Source organism: Chiroxiphia lanceolata, chromosome 11 (assembly GCF_009829145.1).
Source record: "Chiroxiphia lanceolata isolate bChiLan1 chromosome 11, bChiLan1.pri, whole genome shotgun sequence".
Taxonomy (NCBI): domain Eukaryota; kingdom Metazoa; phylum Chordata; class Aves; order Passeriformes; family Pipridae; genus Chiroxiphia; species Chiroxiphia lanceolata.
Genome location: NC_045647.1, coordinates 19,232,110 through 19,254,171, shown reverse-complemented (window position 1 = coordinate 19,254,171; position 22,062 = coordinate 19,232,110). Strand labels below are relative to the sequence as shown.

The window sequence follows — 22,062 nt, the reverse complement described above, 5'->3', positions numbered from 1 at the left end:
CACCTATCTAAGTCTCAAGGGTTTGAATTTGAAACATAAAAGTTTCAGAGGCCTGAAAGCACAAATGTGCATTTTTGCAATCTGGTCCCCAGAAGGATCTCAAGATCAAGGCTAAGTTCAGCTGGAGCTGCAGTAACCCAGGGTTCATTAACTTTTATTACAGATTGTCAGCCAAGCAGGTATCACAGCAGAAACACATCTTGGAAAGAGATGTCATCAGTAATATCCTGGAAGTTTCACAAAACTGGAAGACAGGAGAGACCAAGGACAGTGAGAAAGGGAAAAAGTAAGTGGTAGGTTGATGCTGAGCCATAAAGAGAGTACATGAGGGTTCCTCAGTCACCCTGCAGTGGGACAAACAGGTGACCAGGACTCAAAAGGAGTTTGATGTTCATCCAGTGAAGCTGGAAACAGGAGACAGGATAATCTAACGTGTTTGGCCAGTTTGGAATCTCTCTCAGCAGCCAATACCTTTTCGGTTGGGAAACCTAAGCAAGGGAGGTGCAAAAGCAGATGCAGAAGAAATCAAACACCCAAGTTGTCTCATTTTAATGAGACTGAAGTGTTTTGCTAAGGAGGATGAGTTATGAGGCAGACCAAACTCCTCCCTCTAAGCAACTGTAAATCCGAAATTAAGAGGCTCCAATGGAGGAAGTGTGGAGAAAGAAAAAATAACAGCCCTCCCCACAGTCTTTGGAGGGCCATCAGCTTAGAATGTAGATCTGCTGGTTAGTTCTTTTGTGTGGGTCAATCACTCAAGGCAAACCACCCTCCCCCGTTCAACATCTTTCTTTTAAAACAATCCAGGTGAAAGAAAAAAAAAAGAACAATTCCCCCTTGTTTTTTTTTTAGAACAAGTAAACCCATGACACAAGTTCAAAACCTGTGCTCTCAAGGTTTAAGAGTGTTTGACCAAACTCCCAAATTACAGGCACCACCTCCTGCTCCTGGGTTTCTGACCCTCCATCAATCAGAGAACAAAGCTCCACCCTTTGGAGGCTCTGCTTTGAATGATCAAAAATCATTCAGTGAGATTCCACTCTATTCTCAATACTGGTTCTGCTTGTAACCTATTCCAACAAGGAGGGAGGAGAGCAAAGGGAGCAACAAAACTCACCTGCAAATTCCTCACAGCTCTGGGAGGATCAGCTCAAATCCAAAATGCAACACTCTGCCCGGGCACAGAGCAGTGGGGTGGAACATCCCCCCGAGGTGTATTATCATAATATGTTTTATCACTTCAAACATACAAGTAAAACAGTGGCACCACTCTGTACACAGTTTCTGAACAACTAGAAATTTATTTTTTTTAATAATATGTACTAACAACCCTGAATCTGTTACCAGCCATAAGAAAACTTCTGTTTCCATGGAGGTCATGAGTTCTGTGGGCTGATGAACTCTCCTGCTTTAAGACACAATCCAATTTGTAAACAATTGGGTGCAGGGGAAGAAGAGAAATAATAAACCCACCTCTTGGTGCCAGCTATTCCATAACCATTTGCTGCAAAGGTTTTCACTATCTGTGGCCAGAGCCCCGGACTAGATGGATGAGTAACACAACAGCTCCCTACCCTCAAAATTCGCTTGGGCAGTTTCTTTGTCCTAAGAAGAGGATTAGCAGTTTTTAAAATAACTTTTGGGACTTGTATGGTCTGGGAAATACCAAAAAAACCCAGAGTATCCTTTCAAGTAAATAAAAAAGTTGCTTCTTGGAATGCAGAACAGATGCTTTTCTTGAATGCACAGCCATCAAAATCAAGCAGCCATAACTCCAGTCACAGACCCAATTCCAAAACCTCCAGACACTTTGGATGAAACAGGATTTTTTTTTTAAATTTTACTATTTTGAGGAAATCTTACTCTCCCCTAACTGTGAACATCTGCACCCCCATCAGTAAACTAAGAATGGCAGGGCAAGACATGTATTTGCTACAGATGAAAAAAAGTTTTAAGAAATTTATTTCTCAACTGCATAATAATAACCATGGGGGGACTGCTCCCCCCACCTTTGCTATTTGGCTCTGGATTTTTACAGCCAAGAAACAGCCTGTAAGAATTCCAATTGCAATTAATAAAGCAGACCTAGAAAAGCTCAGCAGGCAGCACTGTTTGTTCCTCCATGGGAAGCTTCACTTCGTGTGAATAACTCCAGCAGCCAGTGGGAGCGATGCACAGAGGTGGCACACCTGGCTCCAACAGGAAATTGGAATGGCTGAGATTTTCCTCTGGACAAACTTCATCCACCCCCAGACCAGGGCTTTGCAGATATTCAACGAACAGAGAGAAAAAAAGGGGAGAAAAAATTAAATAGAAACCCCCATATACTCTACTTCAACGCAAACCCTTAAGAGTTCCAACACACAGCTGTGCATTGCTATGGCCTGGGGGCTGGACCTTAATCACCTTTTTTGTAGGTTCAGCCACAGCTCCAGTGCAGCCATGTCAACCAACACCCCAACTCTGCCTGTGGGGGCACAATCCCTTCTTCTGTCAAATGCAAGAGGGAATGCAATGCCCAGTTTGCACTGGGTTATGCGCTCAGCTCTCCTACGCGGGCGCTCACTCCCAGCGCTCCTGGCAGCTCACTGGCAGCACCACGGAGCTGCAGTGGTCAGCCCAGGGGCCAGACCACCACCAAATCCTGGGGCTCCAAACATATCTCCAAACATGCAGCACAGGTGGGCTGGGGAGAGGAAGCTCCATCAGTGTCCACGGCCTCTGCCGAGAGCTGCCGTGAGAAACCTGCCTATTTCTGCCCCAAAAGGTGTGGGAAGAGAGTTCACTGGCATCCTGTCTTTCCCAGAAAGAGTGCAGCCAGCACAGGGCATGCTGCTGGATTGTAACAGCAAAATCCAAGGAAAAAACCAAACCCACGGGAAGTTGAGATCTGGTGGTATTTTCGTCCATTGGTTTGCAGGGAGATCACTCCTTCCTTACCTTATTTATATCCCTGCTCATTACCCTGGAGAACCTTTCCCTTACTTCTTCTGTAATCTCAGTTTAATCTCCACAAGTGTTTTGTACAGGTTTCCTCTTTTACAAATTTCAAATTTCTTACAAATGTCAACTTTTAATAAACCCTCCTTCTTCAAAATCTTTTCCTATGCCTCTGTCAGGTTTTTTGCATTGTATTCACTACTTTTCCCTTGTTTTCTATCTCAGTCTTCCCTTCTACTACTTTGTTCACTTCAGTTTTTACACAAACGTTTTTATTCAGCACTTTGAAGCCGCGGGTGAAATTCAAATCACAAGATGCATAGGGTCAGTGGCAGGAAAAACACAGTATCTCTGTACATCTCATCCTGGAATACAGCAGTGGCTGTGGGGTGATAATCACACTGAACAGGTGATTCCTACCAAACATGGTAAGCCCATATTTGGAGGCTTCTTTGGTCTTCCTTTCCCAGCTCCTTGCCCATCCCCAGTGTTTGGTACAGTAACTTTTACCCTGTTCCAACCTCAAGGTCCAAAATGATTGCTGAAGTAGCAAGAATCTCATGAATGTAAATATTTGCTCAGGGTTAAGTTACCAAGAGAGAATTTCTGCTCAGAGCCTGCAAGCTCAAAAAGAAAGAATAAAAAGAGGCCAAGAGTTTAAGAAAACTAGAGCCCAGTGTTAAATTCCTTCATTATAGTCAGACACCTGCCTGCTTTTCAGAAGTCTAAAATAAACAGGAGAAACCTCTGACATCCAAGCGATATCTAGACGGTGCCCTGCCTTCCAAAAAAATACTGGGACTACTGAGTTGCTTGGACTTTTAGAAATTAGATTCTTTAATATGGAGGTTGTTATCCTCCAAAAATCTCCATCCAGATTGCCAGGATGCCATGTACAGATGTGTAAGATACATGCATATGCTGGACCCACACGCTCTGCCCCAAGGATCAAGGTTGGGCTGACATCTAACCAGTGTCAACTTTGGACCCTGTGTTAGTGTTTTAGCCACTCACATTAATTAACCAGCTCGATGCACATCAGAAATTAAGAGTAAAGGTAGCTATTCTTAGTGCAGTGGCTCTGTACAGTCCAGCAAGAGATTATTCAAAATGCCTGAAGAGAGAAAAATGACAAATATAACACGTAATTGATTCACTCGATAGTCCGGCATAAAAATGCTCTCTCCTTGAATATCCATTAAACAGAAGAATGTCTAAGAAGCAGCATCAAATCAGCCTCTGAAGAAATAAAGAACTAGAACTATCTTTCCAAAGGGGATGCTTCAGCACTTTAAGATACAATTTCAGGGATGTAATTACTCATGGCCATGGTGAAATGCATGAGGACCTACAGTGATTCACAGCTCCTCACCTCTCACAGCAATGCTCACTGCTCTGCTCTGTCTCTGTTAATACCTAAAAGATTCTGTCATCCCAAAAGATGCTTTTTACTATGACTAACAACAGATTTGAAGACCATGACTCTATTCAGTGCCCAGTGACTGCTTCTGACCCAACCTCAGGAGCACCTTCAAAACTGCAATCAACACTTCCAACACATTTAAACATACTGTAGAGGCCTATGCAATTAAAAAACTTAGAAATTGTTATTCTTGCTTTTAGTAACACTGAGCTCTCTCAAAAATCACCAGCATTTAAGACACTGAAGTTGGTAACACTTCACATATTTCTTCACAAAACCTCCTTCTCCAGGCTGTTGGAGCCCAACATGAGTACAGAGTGGGACCCACACTGGTCATTCTGACCAGCCTCTCTCTCTAACCCACCACCAACACACATCACATCATTCAGGCAGTACCAACTGCTTTAGCACAGGAGAAAAAACCCATTTTAGCACTTCTGCAACTTTTTTATGCTGATGGTTGACTGCCAAAGAGCCATGAGTTTTAGGAGTTCATAACCATAACACTAATCATGCTAAGAGGGAGAGAAGAATGACTGAGGGAGAAAAGTATCCTGCCCATATCTGAAGGGTTATTCAAACAGCCTGGCTCCAAGGTAGGAATTTTGGCCCTCTGTTAATGGAGCAACTCGGGGTGAGGAATTGATAAAATCACTTTGCTGAGCCCCCTAAGGACCCTGCAGGGAGTCCTGCATGTGATGGCTGAGGTTATGCTAAGTCAACAACCTCCTCTCCCCACCCTTCCACCTCAATTCTCCACTTCACCTTCCCACAGCACTTAAATGGCTTTCTGTCCGACACCAGGGTCTTAACAAGAAAAGTGCAACTCAGAAAACAAGGAAGCAGGTAATACCAATAAACTCTGAAATTCAACTGCACTTCTCAAAAAGGCAAAAACAGCAATGAAAACCAGTGACAACCAGCAGAACAAGCTGGGAGGACAGCACTTTGAGAGGTAGCGGTCAGGGACCACAGAGGCTTTGCACTGTAAATAAAAGTTAAATAAAGTTAACCCTGAGAAGCCAGGGCAGGACTGCAGACCTGGGTGTTTCTCACACATGGTGACTACTGCCAGAAAAAGCAAGAGGTGGACCACCAAGGGAGTGGAGATGAACATCAGGCTCCATGCAGCACCAGGGAGAGAACACCAGGCACCAGCACATCTCTCCGTGGGCTGGCACAGCACCTGCCTGGCACCCAGCAACAAAACAAACACCCAGCAACTCCCAACAACAGTCAGCACAGACACAGGGAACAGCCACGAACTGGGAGATGAAACACAAAGACCCATAAAATTTTAAGTGTAAAATGCAAATCTAGTTATACTAAACGTTGCTTTTAGGAGCTGGCTGGGAGCGGGGAGAGGAGAGGGAGGGGCACAAAGTTCCCCTGGAAGCACTTTCCAGTGTACCTCCACTATTGTTCCACCAACAAAGGCTTCTCAAATTTCACCACTCATAACTCCAAACCAGCCAGAGTTCCACGCTGTGACTGACTGCCTCCCAAATACTCCAGAGAGCACAACGCTGAGCTGCAGACATCTCTTTCCAATTTCACATGGATTTTCACAGCAGAGGTTCGGGGTCCTGTGCTCAGGGGAGCCAGGCTCAGTGGGGACTGCAAAGGGGCTGGCAGAGGACAAGAAAATGAGACCTGAGAGCTGGTGGTGGGCACACAGCAGAGAGCTGCCACCTCATGGAAAGAACTTCAACAATACTCCCCTCCTATTTTCCCTCTCTCTCACTCGGGCCTTAGTCCACCTTAGCTCAGGCTTTCCTCATATTTTCTATTCCTGTATCTGAAAAATATATGAAGTTATTTTTTCACTTAAAAGGAACTTTCAACCAGTTCACAGAGTTTGGATCAAGAGACGTATTTTCAAAACAGTATCAATATTCATCATTATGTAAGAATTGCAAGTCACAGGAGGTCTCTCAAGTTAAACATTAAATTTCACATTAAAATTTGATAATGCTGACACAAACGGATACCACAGTAGTTATTACTGCTTTTAATGTGCCACTGTTCACTCAGACAAGTTAACATCTACATAATTAATAGCTCCAATCTCTAACACAGTATCTGTATCCTGGGAGCTAGAAGTACTTATTAGTTAGGCTTTACCAGTCACCTCTTTTAGTTTCAAACTGAGCTTTCAGTAAATGAAAAATTTAAATTTTAAAATAAAAATTTAAATTAGTTTACAAAACATCTTAAAGAAGAAAATTAATCTTACTCAAAAGCATTTCACAAAGTTTACAGCTTCAGTAGAAACGGGTGTACATTCAGAGAGGAATCAAAGCATTTATCACATCACTGCTGCATTTACACTCCCTGCCCTTTCAGTTCTCACACAAACCACTGGGTCACACTCACTGACCAAAGCAGGATCATTTGCACCAATATTACTGATCCCCAACAATCTTAGCAAGATCTCTGAAAAAATAAAAAAGGTATGATTTGGAAAAATACGTCTATTATTATTGAGCTGGGTCAGCAAGGACAAGTGTCAGTGAGGAACATTAAGTGTTCTTTGAGCTTACAGCCACATGGGAAGACAAGGCTGTTCTCAAAACCTCCTACAGAAGTTAGCTGTCCATTTTTTATTGAAAAGCACTAAGAAATACATGCCCACAGCACTCCATCTCACAAAGCTTGTTTGAGAACAAGGCCTTCCCAAAACCAAACATGGGGAGCTTGGAGTATAAAACCATTGGGATGCTTTGGAAAACCCAGCCACAAAGCCTGCCTTGAGAACACTGCAGTGCAAACAATGCATGAGTGAAAAATCATCACCTGGGATTCTTAATTCCCAAGTCTAGTGTCCCAGGGTTTCAAAAACCCACTTCCACCACTACTGACCTAAGATAGTCCTCCTTGTTCGGGATCACGCTACACAAGTTCATCCCACACAAAAAGCCATGAGGATCATCACCACTCTGATTCCACCATTTTTACTCGTTTGAATATAACATCCTCTCTTGCATCTCTGAGACATTCCAAGATCAAATACACTCTGAAGTCCCGGCCTCCTCACACATTATCACCTCAGCTAACGTCTGGAGTTCGGGGGACACCCACAAGAATTCTGGAGGTCAGTATTTCTGTGGCATCACACCACCACACTGGATCTCCTTAAGGAACCTGGTATCAACTCCCCAGGCTTCCCTGCCTCTGTGGAAGATACCTGACAGGCCTTGCATCTGCACACTGGGAAAGAGGCAGCGCTCCTCTGGAAAGAGAAAGCCCTAGCTTCACTTCCAGCAAGAGCCTTCGACATACATTTAAGTGCAAGAAGCTGCACCAAAGGGGACTGGCCAACAGCAACTCCAGCACATCTGATCAAAGCCACAAAGAAGCTCTACAGGCTTTCCTTAGATCACCTCACTCTGAGTGCCCTGACTCTGAAAACTGAAATAACACTCCCTGAAGAGCATCAGCCACAGTCAACAAAATCACAAAGGCACACATGCAGTGGGATATGTATCCCACCAACTAACCTGAGAACCCTGGCTCCTTCACTGACAGGGAGGGAGGCTGCTAACACAGGCATTCCAGCTACTGCAGGCTCCTATCCATGTAGGAGGACCAGCCTCCAAACTCAACATATGGAAGATCGGTACCCAAGGAGTTTGGGAGGTGCCAGAAGTCAGATTGTCTGAATACTCCTGGATCCATGGGAGACAGGGAACCTCAGCAGCTCACCATAACCCCTTCCTGGGTTGATCCAAACTTTAACTAACCAAGAAACAGGGCAGAGAACTTCCACTTTTTAAACACAAGAACTTATTTCTTCAAAAGAAGGAGTTCCTTCAAACTCAAACTCATTATCTTTTTTCCAGCTTTACTAAGGTAAGAAGACATACAATAGAAAGAACTGGGTCACAAATGAGATAAATCAGGAACAACCCAGCTTGCTTATTTCAGGGCATGATTTTATAAACACAGGGGATGAGTTTATAAAACATCCTCCTACCATTGTGAAAACTAGCTTTCCATGAAAAATAAACTTTTTATAAAGAATACAAGAATACTATAATCAATGTACTGGTCACCACACGTAACCCATTTCCATTCTGCACACCTCTCTGCTTGGACAACAAAACCAATTCTGGTCATTAACAATTGCCAATAGTCTCTTCTACTCCTTGGTGCTGCTGCGTATCAGGCACTGCAAGATTCTTTTATATTGCAGAGCCATTTTCCTTTGTGTTAAAATTCCCTACAGCTTGCAAGGGAACTAAGGTAGAGTATATCCCTTTAACATAGTTTAACCACCCTTAATATTTGGAATGGAAAATGTGACTTAGGTACCGAGGTTTAAAAAACAGCTACGTTGCATGTGGCCAATTTTCTAAACATGAATCTCATAAGGTTTTTTAGGGCCTTTTTTTCCCCTTTCTTTCTATTTTTTTTCCCAGGAGAATGCAGGGCTTACAGAGACAGCCAGCTAAATGCAACAGACCATTATGGCCCAGAGGTTTCCAATTTGCAGCTAGAAATGGTTTACATTACGAAAACTAACAGTTCCAAAAGGTATTTAAAAAGAAGAGGGGGGGAGAAAAGAAAAAAACCCGCATTTCATAAGCGCCTAAATATGGACTGGCAAGGAAATAAATTTAATCTATGCAGTTAATAGCCAGTCTTACCAAAAGAAGCGTTTAGGAGAAAATGGCTTTATGTGGCTTTAGGATAACTAGAACCATATTTTTTACACAGCTCGGTGCTGTGTTTTAGTGAAACGCGGAGTCCCTGGGCATTGTCAGGGGCGCAGGGACGCGGGACACCCACCGGGGGTGCGGGAGCGGAGCGGGGCGAGCCGGGGGAGGGCGGGGCGGCCCCGCTGGGCACGGGGTTCGTCTCAGAACGCTCGGGGGGGGGGGCATGGAACGAAAAAAAATTTTTGAAAAATTAAAGAAAAAAACAATGAAGGAAGGAAGGAAGGAAGGAAGAAAGAAAGTTGCGCGCGGTGCCGCGGGTCGGTGCCGGCTGCCCCGCTCCCCCCGCACCGCGGGGCTCCCCGCGCAGGGCACGGCCGGAGCGGGGCCCCGGTGCCGCAGCGAGGGGAGGCGGCGGGGGGGGCCCCGCACACCGGGAGCCCCGCAGAGCCCCCGCACTCCGCCGGGACCCTCGCCCGCCCCGCCCCGCTCCCGGCCCGGCTCCCCGCGGCCGCCACCGCCTCCGCCCAGCGGAGAACTTGGCGGACGGGCGAACGCGGGGCTCGCTCGGAACCGCGGCCGCCCTTACCCTCCGGCTCCATCTGGTCCCGCCGCCGCGCTCCGGCGCTCCCCGAGCCGCTACGCGCCGAGCTGGGCCGGGCGCTTACAAAGGCGGCCGCCGGGCGAGGGGGGTGGGTTTCCTCTCCCTCCCACTGCAGCTGCATCGCGCCATGAGGCGCCGCCAGCGGGACGCGGCGCCCCCGAAGGCGGCGGAGGCGGGAGGAGCCCCCGGCCCGGCCCGGCGCAGGAGGCCGCGGGACCAGGTGCTGCTGCCGGCGGCGGCGAAGGGTCGCCCTCGCCCGCCCCTCGTGCGGGGTGGGGGCCGAGAGGAGGGGGAGGACACCCCTCCCTGCCCCGGGGAAGCAGCGCTGCGAGGAGCCGCAGCGGTCCCGGGCCGGGCGGGGGCTCCGCCGCGCTCCCCACGCCGCGCTCCCCACAGCGAGGCCGCTCCCGTGCCGCGGGGACGGGGATCGTGGGGTCCCTCGGGCGAGAAAGAGGAGGGCGAACCTCGAAATCACGTCACGGGCGGCAGAAAGGGAAACGGAAGGGCTGCAGGCTCCGCGCCAGCTGCTGCCCTGGGAGCCAAAAGCTCCACAGTGCGGCCGGTGGGGCTCGGGGGGAGCCCGGCTGAGAGCCGGGGCGGCGGGTGCCTGCCCTGACCGACCTCCTGCCCTCCGCGTTCGTGTCAGAGAGCAATTCAGACACGAATTTTGTCTGAGGGGGGACCAAACCCTGTTGTTTGCTCCCCCTCAGGCAACCAGCCTCTTTCCTGCTTGCCAGAACCATCCCAAGCAACAAGGTCTTTCTTTTTGAAACAAGGTCTTCTTGAAGACCGGGGGCGCCCGACTCGCTGCCGTGTGCCTGGACAGGGAGCGGCTGAGCTGGAGGGTGATGCCTCCTTCACGGCGCTGCTGAACTGCTCCTTCTGCAGCCAGGTAAAGCCCCGCGTCCTCAGGTGAGGCACATCTTTAAAGGAGAGCATTTGTGAGAGTTAAGATCTCCAGCTTGAGAAAAAAAAGCTAAATATATTAAGCTTAAAAGCACCTATCAGTCCATCTCTGAAAGCACAAAGTCATGTAAAATGGTCTTCACAAAGGCATTTACCTCCAGGAAAAAAATGCAAAGCAGTACAATGAGAAGTTATGTACGTTGAGCTTTAGTCTATTTTCTATTACCCAGAAGTTGGTCATTGCTCCTTACTTCCCCCCTGAAATATCCAGCATTGATGTAGGCACCACTATGGAAATACACATTTGAGTACTTCAATAGCGTGGTGTAAGAGAAAAATAGTTTTATAATGGCAGTCATAAAATTAATTTCCTTGGACTAATTATTCCAGGATAATTCCAGGGTAACTCTGTGGATAGGGTCTCGTTCAACTAGCGTAAGAAAGCAGATTTTACAGTAATGAACCAATCTGAGTTTCTTGTTACTCTGGAAATCCTACCTGTTAATATGCAGCTAATGATTTTAGATATTTACTGCTGTACAAAATGGTTATGGCTCCCTGAGATTAGTCCTGTTCTTTAATGCAACGAGGCAGGTTTTCTCTATGGCACTTTGAGCAGAGCAGATCCGAGCTCACCAACCACTGCTGCACCTTATCAGGTATAATGGGAGTTCAGCAGAAACAAACTTACAAGTCGTTGAAAATTACCCATGTTCTTTGCTCTCATGAAAACAAGGTCCACGCTATTAACTGCAAAGCGGAGGTAAACTTTATTTTAAGCATTTAAATGTGTTTAATATATCACCAGAACACCAAATAACCAGTGTCCTTTGAAGTTATCTATTTATTTCCTGCCCAGTTCTTTCCCCACCCTAGCCAGCATTTTGGTTTGATTTGGGTTTTGGGTTGGGTTTTTTTCCCTAGAGAATTAGAGCATTTTTCATTGTAGGTGCTCTCAACATCTACAGTCTGGGTATGTGCAGTATTGAATTTGTATCTCTGACCAGAATCGCTTAAGTAATTCAGGAGACAGTTTACAGTTTAAGCAAGGTGCTTAAATTGCCATTGCTTTTGACCAGCAATGCACATGTGTGCAAGGGAGAAAAGGGCCAGTAAATGCAGTGTGAGCAGTTAGCAAAGTTCATAGAAATACTCTTTCTCTCCCAAAAGAAAAAAAGTTGCCTGTCATATCACATTAAAATTCTTGTACAAGAATAGCTGTCTCAACACAAAGTGATTCTCCTTCGTGGTAGGCTTTGCAGTTCAATAAGGATTACCATTGCATGTCCAGGAAAGATAAATCCAGTGAGGGTAAAAATAACCTCTTCTGGATTTAATGAGACATTGGAGACCAAAGAGCCAAGGCTTTGCAAACCCATGGGGTCTGTCTGACACGCTTTTCACGTAGGAGAGATGCATGTTGTGTTTCCTTCCGGATGATGTAATTCTCAGGGTGACCCTCATGTGCTTTTGCCATCATATGACACTCCACTGCAAACACAAAGTTCCTTTGTGTACAGAGTCCTTATTTATAACTCTTGGAATTTTGATCAGAGCTTTTTTTTTTCCCCTTCCTGAAGGCACTACTTTTCACGTGGAGATGAAGATTTGAAGATTACTGTGACATGACTTTTAAGTATTGATGCAATATCGTTCCCATGAATTTGAAACTGAGCCTTTTGCACTTGCAGAGAAAGCAGCACTGCTTTCTTTCTCATTTACAAAGAGATCAAACCAGCAATTGCAATAAAAAAAATTAAATTTATGGCAGCACTGAAGCTGATTCTGTTGCTTTCACTTTAAATTTGAAAAAAAAAAAGGTCAGAAAAAAATATTTTTAAGCCAAAACCCTACTGGGGTAGGGTATGACGGCTTTTTTAATTATACCTTAGGCAAAAGCAAATTTACTGCATATTCACGAACACCAGTTACCAGAGCAACCAGGAATCCAACAGAAAAAAAAGCACAGAACAACAGACAGATAGAAATAAGGAACTGCAGATAGGAGTAAAGCAGTTCTCCATTTGGGACACACATCCTGTGGCAGCTTGTATGCCCTGGCATGTGATTTTTATAGCAGAGTGGAATAGTCTGTATTTTAGCCCCACTTCATAAAGGAGTTGAACTTAAATATTCATGTTAATTCTCTTTAACAATAGACATTTCCAGTCCTGGACTTTCTAATTTCACTGGTATGCTTTATATACTGGTTTAACAGGTTCTTTTCATTTAAATTGATGCAGATCTTATTAAGGTAATATAGCTCAGAATTGTTATTGTGCCTCTCTGAAGGCAGAATTAGATTCATACAACAGGTCGTGAGTGATCAGAGTGGGTCACCTGTTTCCAGAGTCTGATCTTCACAACTGAAAATGTCCTCAAGGGGGGCACCAGAGCCATTCTTCATCTTTTCAGTGCTGGGCTGGGGCAAACAGTTCTCCTGCTGCCATCGACTGACAAACAACAAGCTCCAGGGGCAGTGGATCCATTCCCTGTCTGCTGTCTCTGGGGTGAAATGAGGATGGTTCCCTGCATTATTCAGGGATTCCTCATTTGTCGACCAGAAAAGCTGCACTTCATGTGTGACTGTCCACACTCACCAGAGGGGATGATGAGGGTGAGGAGGTGTTGCTGACCACTAACAGCCAACGTGTGTGGCTGCCAGCAGGGTCCTCACCTCTCAGTGAGTGTCTGTCTGTGTGCTGGCTGCAGACTGGACTCAGGACAGAGCACAGCGGTGTTACAGGAACCTCTGTGCACAGATTAGGGTCTGTTTACTGTGGCTTTGCATTGATATTTTTAGGTTACTGAAAGCTGCAGGCTTGTCAGACGTGCACATTCATCTGCAGAACTGGGGGTGAACTCAGTGACCCAGAAGGTCCTTTCAACTCCCCCGTTCCTCATTTATTCTGTATCACTTTAGACAGTAAATGAGGAGCTGTAGCTTGTCACCATTCAGTTAAACACTTCCAAGCAACACTGACTTTCACACTACCCTCAAAAACAAGATGTGCTTTATGAATTGGATCATCAGATATGGCACAGATGCATCCAGGGTTATGTGCTTCACAGTCTATGTCTTTCAGGAGCATAAACCCCATTATTCAAAAGCAAAAGCACAGAGGTACCAAAGTGCCCTTAGCATTGAGCAGGATTAGAGTTAAGTCTTTTCACAAATTAAATAACCTGAAGGGCATTGTAGATTTTACCTAAGGTTTGCAGTGACCTGAAATCAGCCAAACTGAGATCCTGTCAGATTGCTGCTTTGATCACAGAGGTATTAAAACCAAATCTCTGTCAAACAGGAGAAGAAAATACTGTTTTTTCTGGGCACCATTAGATTAGAAATGTACTCCAGAAATGCTCACTTTTAAGACACGCCACAGTGGTCTGGCAGACATAAGGCATAGCTTTTAAATAGCAAGAAGGAATCACAGCACTTGATTTTTATCACCCTATCACTGTTAATCTGGGTTCAGAAACAAACACTGACTCATTTTGAATTCTGATAAAGGAGTTCTCATCTATTTTTTTTTGTGTTAATTTTATTCTACATGCATTCCATGAGTTATGTAATTATTCCGTGACTTAGGGATGACTCTGCAAATCAGCTGAAGCCAAAATATTTAGTAAAACTGCTTTACTCTGAAAAACAAAACAAAACGGTTAGTACAATATTTTTGTAATCTGTTACTAAATCACCCAGAACACAAACATGTCCTTTAAAAACAGAATCACAGAATCACAGAATGGTTTGGGTTGGAAGGGACCTTACAGATCACCTAGTTCCAGCCCCTACATATATATTTCTGTGTATATACATATATACATGCACTTATATAAACCCTGAACTTCCTCCAAGTCAGAATCTGTGAGTGGCTTTTTAGCTGAAGCACTGTTATTTTTAGGTATTTATCTACCAAATTATATAATAGATTTAAATTTTACCTTGTGCAGGCATTTTGGGTGTACTTAACAGACAGGAGTTGTTAGACCATCTGTTTGTCTTCATACCTGTATTTTCTTAGTTGTCACTGTAATGAGCAAAGGCAGCCTTTAAGTAGTGTGGCCTTAACTAGGAATCCATTTGTGAGGCTTAAATACAGCAACTGTTCTACCACATGACTTTCCTCATGAGGAAAAACATACAGTTGAACTGCAGATCCAAGAGTGGAGTTTCTGGTGGAATTTAAATCTCTGAGAGAAATCAAGTCCTTCCTGGAGCACTATTAGCCTTTAATTGTTGATTAAATAATAGAATTACTTACTATGTCTAATGTAGCAGGTCCATCTCCTATGGAGAAATTACTCCAGTTTTACCAGGGATTAATTTTACTGGGATTAATTACTGTAGTTTCTACATTAGCACTAGGCCACAAAACTTCCTAAACTAATGAAACCAGGCTTTTCGTTTTAGTACGTAGAATTTGGTCCATTTAATTTGTTCAGCTTTGTTTTTCTTCCCATTTTTATTATTAATAATAAGCGAACAACCAATCTCAGACTTTTCTCCAGCAGCGTCCAGGAAGGAACAGAACACGTTTGTGTGCAAATCCCTTCTGCAGAGGAGAGGAAGACTCCACCTCTGTGAAGACTGAATCATTGAAGAAGCAAAAGGTGGCAGTGGTAGTGCAAACCACATCAGTCCTTTCTGTGTGCTTCTCGAATTCCCTTCAAACATGGCCAGTTTTCACCCACATCTGCAGCTTACCAGGACTCAGCAGCAAAGTTCCATCCACTTTTTCTTGCCTCCATACCTCAGTGCTCCCCACTGAAGTCTAGGTTTTCATCCAGTCCTATCACAGAGCCCAGGGTGTTTGGCTCTGGGGAAGGTTTTTCACCTGATGGTAAAAGCCTCTGTGGCATTACTTGTTTTTTGTGAAGACTGATAAGTAACCAGAAAGGTACCCCATGAGCTCAGGTCCAGTGCAGCAGAGAGCAACCAGCCAGACACATGTTTGTTCAGAGCTTTTCAAGACTGGTTGATCATGTTGTGAACAGAGACTAGGTTTTCCTGCAGTCATTGAAAAGAGGTTAAAAAGAGATTTGTGAGTAAGAAAATGGCCATGGAAGGCATAATGAGTAGGACACAACCAAAACCAAGGCAGCAAAGCACATAACATTCCATGAGCAAAGCTATCCTATCTCCAAATGGTTCCACGCACGGCAGTGCTCTGAGCTGACAGGTGCACCTGTCCCAAAATGTGTGTTGAAACGAGATAGAACAGAAACAGCAAGGAAGGACCAAGAAGCAGAACAGAGACACAGGAATTCACCATTGCTCCTTAATGGGAAGCAGCTCAGCCCAATGTACCTCTCCCATCCCGTTCAGTTGCAAAGCAAGAGCAGATCCCTGGTTCTCTGACTCCCAAATACAGTGTGAGATCCCAAAGAGTGACGGGAATGACAGGAAAGAGAGCCAAAGCATGACAGCTCCTATAAAATTCCATTCATAAAGCTTCATATTCACGAGATGCCAAGCCAGCAACTTGTTGGAAGAGCAAGAAATACATCCAAGGTGAGCTGTGCAAAGCCGCGGGGAACCACGGCAGAGCTGAACAGAGGAGAAAAGGAGCGAGTGGGAGGGAAGAATTCTTGAGACAAAAGTCAAAATCTTTTAGCGTGGCCAGCTTTGCTCCACTCCCAGCTCCCACTTTCCCCGCAGCAGCCGAGGGTCCCATGTGCGGGATGTGTGGATGGCGCTGCCACCTCGTGTCGCCTGCCAGAACTGCTCCCCGATCACACGGAGCTGCAGGCGATGGCATCGCGTGTCCAGGCGGAACGGCCACACCCCTTTTACGTTTCTTAGCGTTTTTTATCCCCCGTTATGGAGTCTCCTCCCTTCTCGCAGACCACAGTCAATCCTTCTTTCCTAGAGCTGACTTCCGAAGGGAGCTGCTCCAGACACTGAGCAGTTGGGTAATTAAAGAGCACGAGGGATCTTAAGCTGGAAATTTGGTGCTTTCAGCACAAGTGTCGTGTAGAACAAAAAGCAGTTCTGACCTTCAGTGGTGGCCAGACTTGTAAAGAATAGGATCAATAGACACCTCCATGCTGGTCAGATTCTCCAGCCATGCTTCATAAACTAATCTGCTAGGACAGATTTTAACTCGTCTCTCCAAAATTCATGTCTTGATTTGCTTGGGCACTAAGTATAAAAACCACAGCCAGTAATGTAAGACATTCACAGATTTGGTGGGCACTCCTGTCTCTTGAAGCCCGTGTGGATGGATTTTCTTCACACTTCTTCAGCCAGTCTTACATTGCCCAGTATGAGCAGCTCGACAGGAGAGGGTTTGTATTTTGTGTCAGGAGCTCCAGGAGTCTGTATTTACACAAACCCTGCAGCCTGTTTTTGTGAACATAGCATTCTGTAGGCACCAAACTTAGCTCCTGAATGTAACAACACAGAAACTAATTTAGTTTAAAAAACGTTCAAAAGCACCCTAACCTGAGGCTGGTCAGATGCATTTGCTTACACTTGATATGGACATTCAGGTGTGTGGACGTTCATAGCTGTGTTTAGATTGACTCAGATAGTAATTAGAAGAAATATTACAGAATCACAGAATTGCTAAGGTTGGAAAAGACTTCAAAGATCATCAAGTCCAACCATTCCCCAGCACTGCCAAGCCAACCACTAAATCACGTCCCCAGGTGCCACATCTACATGTCTTTTAAATCCCTCCAGGGATGGTGACTCCACCATTGCCCTGAGCAGCTGTGACAGTGCCTGACCACCCTCTCAGTGAAGAAATTCTCCCTGATATCCAATCTAAACCTCCCCTGGTGCAACTTGAGGCTGTTTCCTCTCATCCTGTCTCTTGTTCCCTGGGAGCAGAGCCCGACCCCCCCCAGCTCCCCCCTCCTGTCAGGGAGTTGTGCAGAGTGAGAAGGTCCCCCCTGAGCCTCCTTTTCTCCAGGCTGAGCCCTCCCAGCTCCCTCAGCTGCTTCTCATCAGACCTGTGCTCCAGACCCTTCCCCAACTCCCTTCCCTTCTCTGGACACGCTCCAGCTCCTCAAGGTCTTTTTTGTCATGAAGGGCCCAAAACTGCCTCCAGTATTTGAGATGTGCCCCCACCAGTGCCCAGCACAGGGGGACAGTCCCTGCCCTGGGCCTGTGGCCACACCATGGCTGGTACAGCCCAGGTGCCCTTGGCCTTCCTGCCCACCTGGGCACACCTGGGCTCATACTTCCAACAGGAAATCATCCTGTGAACTGAAGCTTAAAAACAAGGGTTACTGGAACCCAGGAGACTTGGGTGAGACATTCTGAAGCCACACACAAACACATTCAAATATGTCAGAGAACATATTTTTCCCCTCACGTGTTCTCCTTTTCTCACACTGCTCCTTCCTTCTGTGGCCTCATGTTTTTGGGCCTCCTCCCACCCCCTGGCAGCTGATGAACGTGGTGGCTGATCCCTTTAACATGGGGAAATGCACACTATGCAGGCTGTACCACCAGACTACACTAAATTGCCAGCTGCTTTTTTGGAATTGAGTTTTTCCTAGGCTTTATGCCAAACAATCCGTGCCCGTGGAAGATCCAGCTGCTTCAAGCTGCTCAAGAGTCCAGCCTCATCCATTGCTGCCATTTTTTCCTTCCTGCCCCTTTCATACTGTTGCATACCTTCCTCTCTCTTTTTTTTTTAACTGCCTCGTGCAGATCACACCCTTTCCCTCTACTTTCTTGTTTCCCCTTCTGCAACTTCCCCTTCTCCTCACCCCACAGGAACACATCCATTTTTCTACGAATAGGTATTTGGGATGGGCTTTTTTAGCTTTTTCCTTCCGCCTCCGTGAAAGTAACATCCCTTCTGAAACAGGACACTGGTGAAAACTGCCCTTCACAGGAGTGGAAGAAGCAGCAATGAAAATTTTGTTCCCTACAGATGGCACAGGAATGGAAGAGGATTTATGTGGTGCCCCCTTGCCAGCAGATGTTCTGTCAGGGTTCTTAACAAGGTGGCTCTGCAGATATGACACAGCAGCAAAGAGAGTCTCATTTTACACCTCTGGGAAGAGCTGCCCAGAAGACAGTGAAGAGTCTAACCCAAGTCAGAGAAGGGATGAGAAAAGCTCATGATAACAGTGGCTCTAAGGGGGATAAGCAACACAAGGGAGGAAAGGCCTTGGATTCTTACCTTGCTTCCCACTACCCAACGAGCTTCTGCAGCCAGATCAGAAAGGCAGAACACGAACACCCCCTTTAGCTCTCATCCCTGCCCTGGGCTGCAATTCCAGTGGACTGTTGGTGACTCAGAGGGACTGTGCACACCCCTGGGAGCCCAACTGCATATTGTACTGAGGCAATGAAAGGGGCTGCAGCCTGTGCACCATGGCTCCTAGAAGTGCTCTCAGCTATTCCATGCTCCTGTGTTCCAATTAAAGGCTGAACAAGCTTTTAGCAAGTATTTTCTTGCAGAAGGCAAACATTCAATCAACAAAGATATATGTATATTTTCTTATGTTATTTAAAGAAAAAAAAAAACCACCCAGGCTTTCATCCATGTAGCACAAAAAGTCACAGATGCAAACTTTGCCTCTTCCCTCCCTTTTTAATATCAGAACTAAAAGCAGGAACTTAAGAAAACCACAAGCCCTAAACACCACCACCAGTCATCCAGTGTCAGGCATGGAGTTTCACTGGCAGCCTCTAGGAAGGTGCAATTCAGAGACATCTAGAAGGTGCCACCATCACTGATGGACTGCCAGCAGCACAGCAGAAGGTGCCAGCCACCGTGACCTGCCCCAGCACACAGCCAGCAGGCCTTACCCAGTAAGGTGGTTTTGTTCCTGCAGCTCAAAAACAAATTACACGGTGGCCAAAAATCAGATTCGTTCACACCGTTCTCAGGCTGCCCAGTTACCCCTCCTGTGATTCAGGGTAGAGCATCTGGAGTCAGGAAAGTGTGAACCCCAGCTTTTTGCCAGCAGCTGTGAAGCACAGCAAACCTCTGGCACAATATAAGAAATATATGAAGCCATCAGAGAGTGTCCAAAGGAGGCAACAGAGATGGGGAAGGGCCTTGATTTGAAGCCGTGGGAGGACACTGAGGGCACTTGGTGTGTTCAGCTGGAGAAGAGGAGACTGAGGGGAGACCTCAGTGCAGTTCCAACTGTCTGGGCAGGGGCAGAGGAGGGGCAGGGACTGAGCTCTGCTCTGGGGGGACCAGGGACAGCACCCAGGGAATGGCTGGAGCTGTGTCAGGGCAGGGTCAGGTTGGATCTCAGCCAAAGGTTCTTCCCCCAGAGGCTGGTTGGGCACTGCCCAGGCTCCCCAGGGCAGTGGGCACAGCCCCAAGGCTGCCAGAGCTCCAGGAGGGTTTGGATGATCCTCTGGGGCACAGGGGGTGACTCCTGGGGATGGGCCTGTGCAGGGCCAGGGGCTGGACTGGATGGTCCTTGTGGGTCCCTTCCAACTCAGCACATTCTGGGATTCTGTGACAGCAGGAAGCTGATGTTCCACTGCTGGATCAAATACTTCACTCTTTATCCCTTGGTAAAGCTTTGAGCTGCATTATTTTGAATTCCAGGGTAGAAAGCATAGAGGAAAATAAGCTAAGGAACATTTGAGATCAGTAGAAGCTGCCTGAATGTTTAGTCAATATAATTAGGAATAAGGATACAAACTGTCTTAGTTAGGAACAGTCTCATCAATGGAAATTAAGGGGAAAACATTTGTTATTAGGGAACTGCCAAATTGAGTGTTTTCCCTAAATTTGAGGTCACATGGACCTGAATGCTGGGAGACTGTTTACCCTAAAATTTCCGTATAAAACCATGAGTAAGGTTTCATGGAGAAGATAAAGGAGAAACTATCTTTTTAGTGTCAAGCAATACAAAACAGTGCATACTTAAATGAACTGTTGTTTTTTCTTCTCTCCTTAAAATTAATTATGAAGAATTGTAATTCCTCAAATAGATTCCTGTTTGAAAACAGAAATGATCTATTTCAATAAAGATTTGAAAACACTGTTATTGGGAATAATGGATCATTCAAGTGCTAACAAAAGTTTATTTTAAAAAGTTCTGTTCTTTTAATATTTTTTTTTCGGCTCTTATGATCTCTTTAAAACCATATACTAAATAATCAGTTTGCAATTTTTTCCTGCCTCGTGTAGGTAGCCTTAATCAGCAAGTAGCATACTACAAACATTATCCTAGTTAAACTTCAGTATAGACTGGGTTTTAAGTAAATTTTAAATTTTCTCTCAGCATAATCCCAAAAGTCAGCTTTTATTAGAGTGCTCCCACTCGGTATATTAGAAGTCAACAAACAAGCTGTATCTGGTTCCAGATGTTAAGAGTATTTCAGAGGCAAAGCTGTGTTTTTTGGAGTTTTTTTTTTAACACAATTACTGGACCTAAGACATTTTACAACCCCCTCACTTGATAATTATGAAACCTGGCAGCTTAGTTCAGGAGCAGCATGTCCTGAAGTCACAGGGCTGGGCAAGGTAAGGGGCAGAGCAGGTCTCAGGTTACCTTGGTATTACTTGTGGAAATTTGCATTTGCATCCCCCCCTCCTTTCCTGGGAAAGGACTGTAATGCCTGTAGAAGGAAAGAAAGGACTAGGATGAAGTCATCTTTTGAGTGGTTTGTACATGAGTGGTTTTCCCAACAACCACTAATGAATGTTTGCTTGAAGCTTTTATAGATAAACACTCAAAATAACACTCAATAATATAATCAATGATATTAACTAGCCACTTTGCTTGGGTTTGAGCTCACAGAGGTGATCTTCACATTTTTTAATTGTCTAAGTTCTTGGGTGGAAAAATACCTTTTCTTGGTCCTGCAGGGCAATGTACTTCATCACAAGAATGTGAATATATTTTTGAAACTATAACTGCTGTAAGTATTTGTGTAGCTGAGTTTTACCATCTTACCTAGTGGGATCTCCAAAAAGCACCTATGTCCTAATTTTCATTGCCTTCATCCCACAAGAGCAGGTACAAAGGGACTTCCAGGTCTCCTCTTATCTTCAGGCATCTCAGTACATCCAGAAATCTGCCTTGCACCTCCTCTGGGAAGTGCAGCTTTTTTTCAAGCCTTACTTGCAAGAAACAAAGGACTGCAGCTGGATTGCTGACTCCACTGCAAGCAGGAGTGTGACATTCACTGGCAGATTCCTTTCCTGGAGACTGACTCCAGCCACAGCTGCAGCTGGAATGCAGCTGGTGACCCACCCTCCATGTCTGCACAGGCAACACTCCCCCCAGGCATGGAAGGGAATTTTCTACACAGAAAAGAGTCAAAGAAATGGATGTTTTAATTAATAGGCATTCACTAGACAGGCTTTTAATCTAAATATTCTCCTTTAGTTCTCTCATTTTCTTTCTTACTAAGGCATTCTTGAATCACACTGTTCAACTATTTAAGAGGCCTGGTCTCAATGCAGATGGATTTACACCATGTTTCTTCCCTAGATCATCCTGCAGGTAAAGCTCCTGTTTTAGAAATGCAGAACTCTACAAGCAGGGCTCTGCTAGTTCACTGCACACCACTGAACAAGTGTTTTCAA

At 45.4% G+C, this 22,062-nt stretch overlaps 2 protein-coding genes and 1 long non-coding RNA gene across 5 annotated transcripts in view; all 3 read right to left on the bottom strand.

Annotated features, from left to right (window-relative positions):
• The window catches only part of FGD3 (FYVE, RhoGEF and PH domain containing 3), a 109,178-nt gene extending 99,366 nt beyond the window's left edge, over positions 1-9,812 (bottom strand). Inside the window, exon 1 of one of the 3 annotated variants that reach the window (XR_004359125.1) lies at positions 9,611-9,810. Coding sequence is in view for 2 of the 3 variants with exons in the window: in XM_032699350.1 (XP_032555241.1) it covers positions 9,611-9,746 (136 nt within the window). In the remaining variant the exon portion in view is untranslated. Of the gene's footprint in view, positions 1-9,610 lie in introns of all 3 variants that reach the window. The other 2 variants (XM_032699350.1, XM_032699344.1) reach the window with 2 other exon arrangements.
• A 1,638-nt stretch (positions 9,813-11,450) lies between these two features.
• On the bottom strand, positions 11,451-17,127 carry LOC116792443. Its single transcript, XR_004359126.1, has 2 exons — positions 14,480-17,127; positions 11,451-14,176 (listed from the first exon to the last, which is right to left on the bottom strand). It is a non-coding gene; the product is annotated as an uncharacterized LOC116792443 (long non-coding RNA).
• Positions 17,128-21,760: 4,633 nt separating this feature from the next.
• The window catches only part of BICD2 (BICD cargo adaptor 2), a 79,032-nt gene continuing 78,730 nt past the window's right edge, over positions 21,761-22,062 (bottom strand). The window contains exon 9 of the mRNA XM_032699355.1: positions 21,761-21,777. The gene's annotated coding sequence lies outside the window, so the exon portion shown is untranslated. The remainder of the gene's footprint in view (positions 21,778-22,062) is intronic.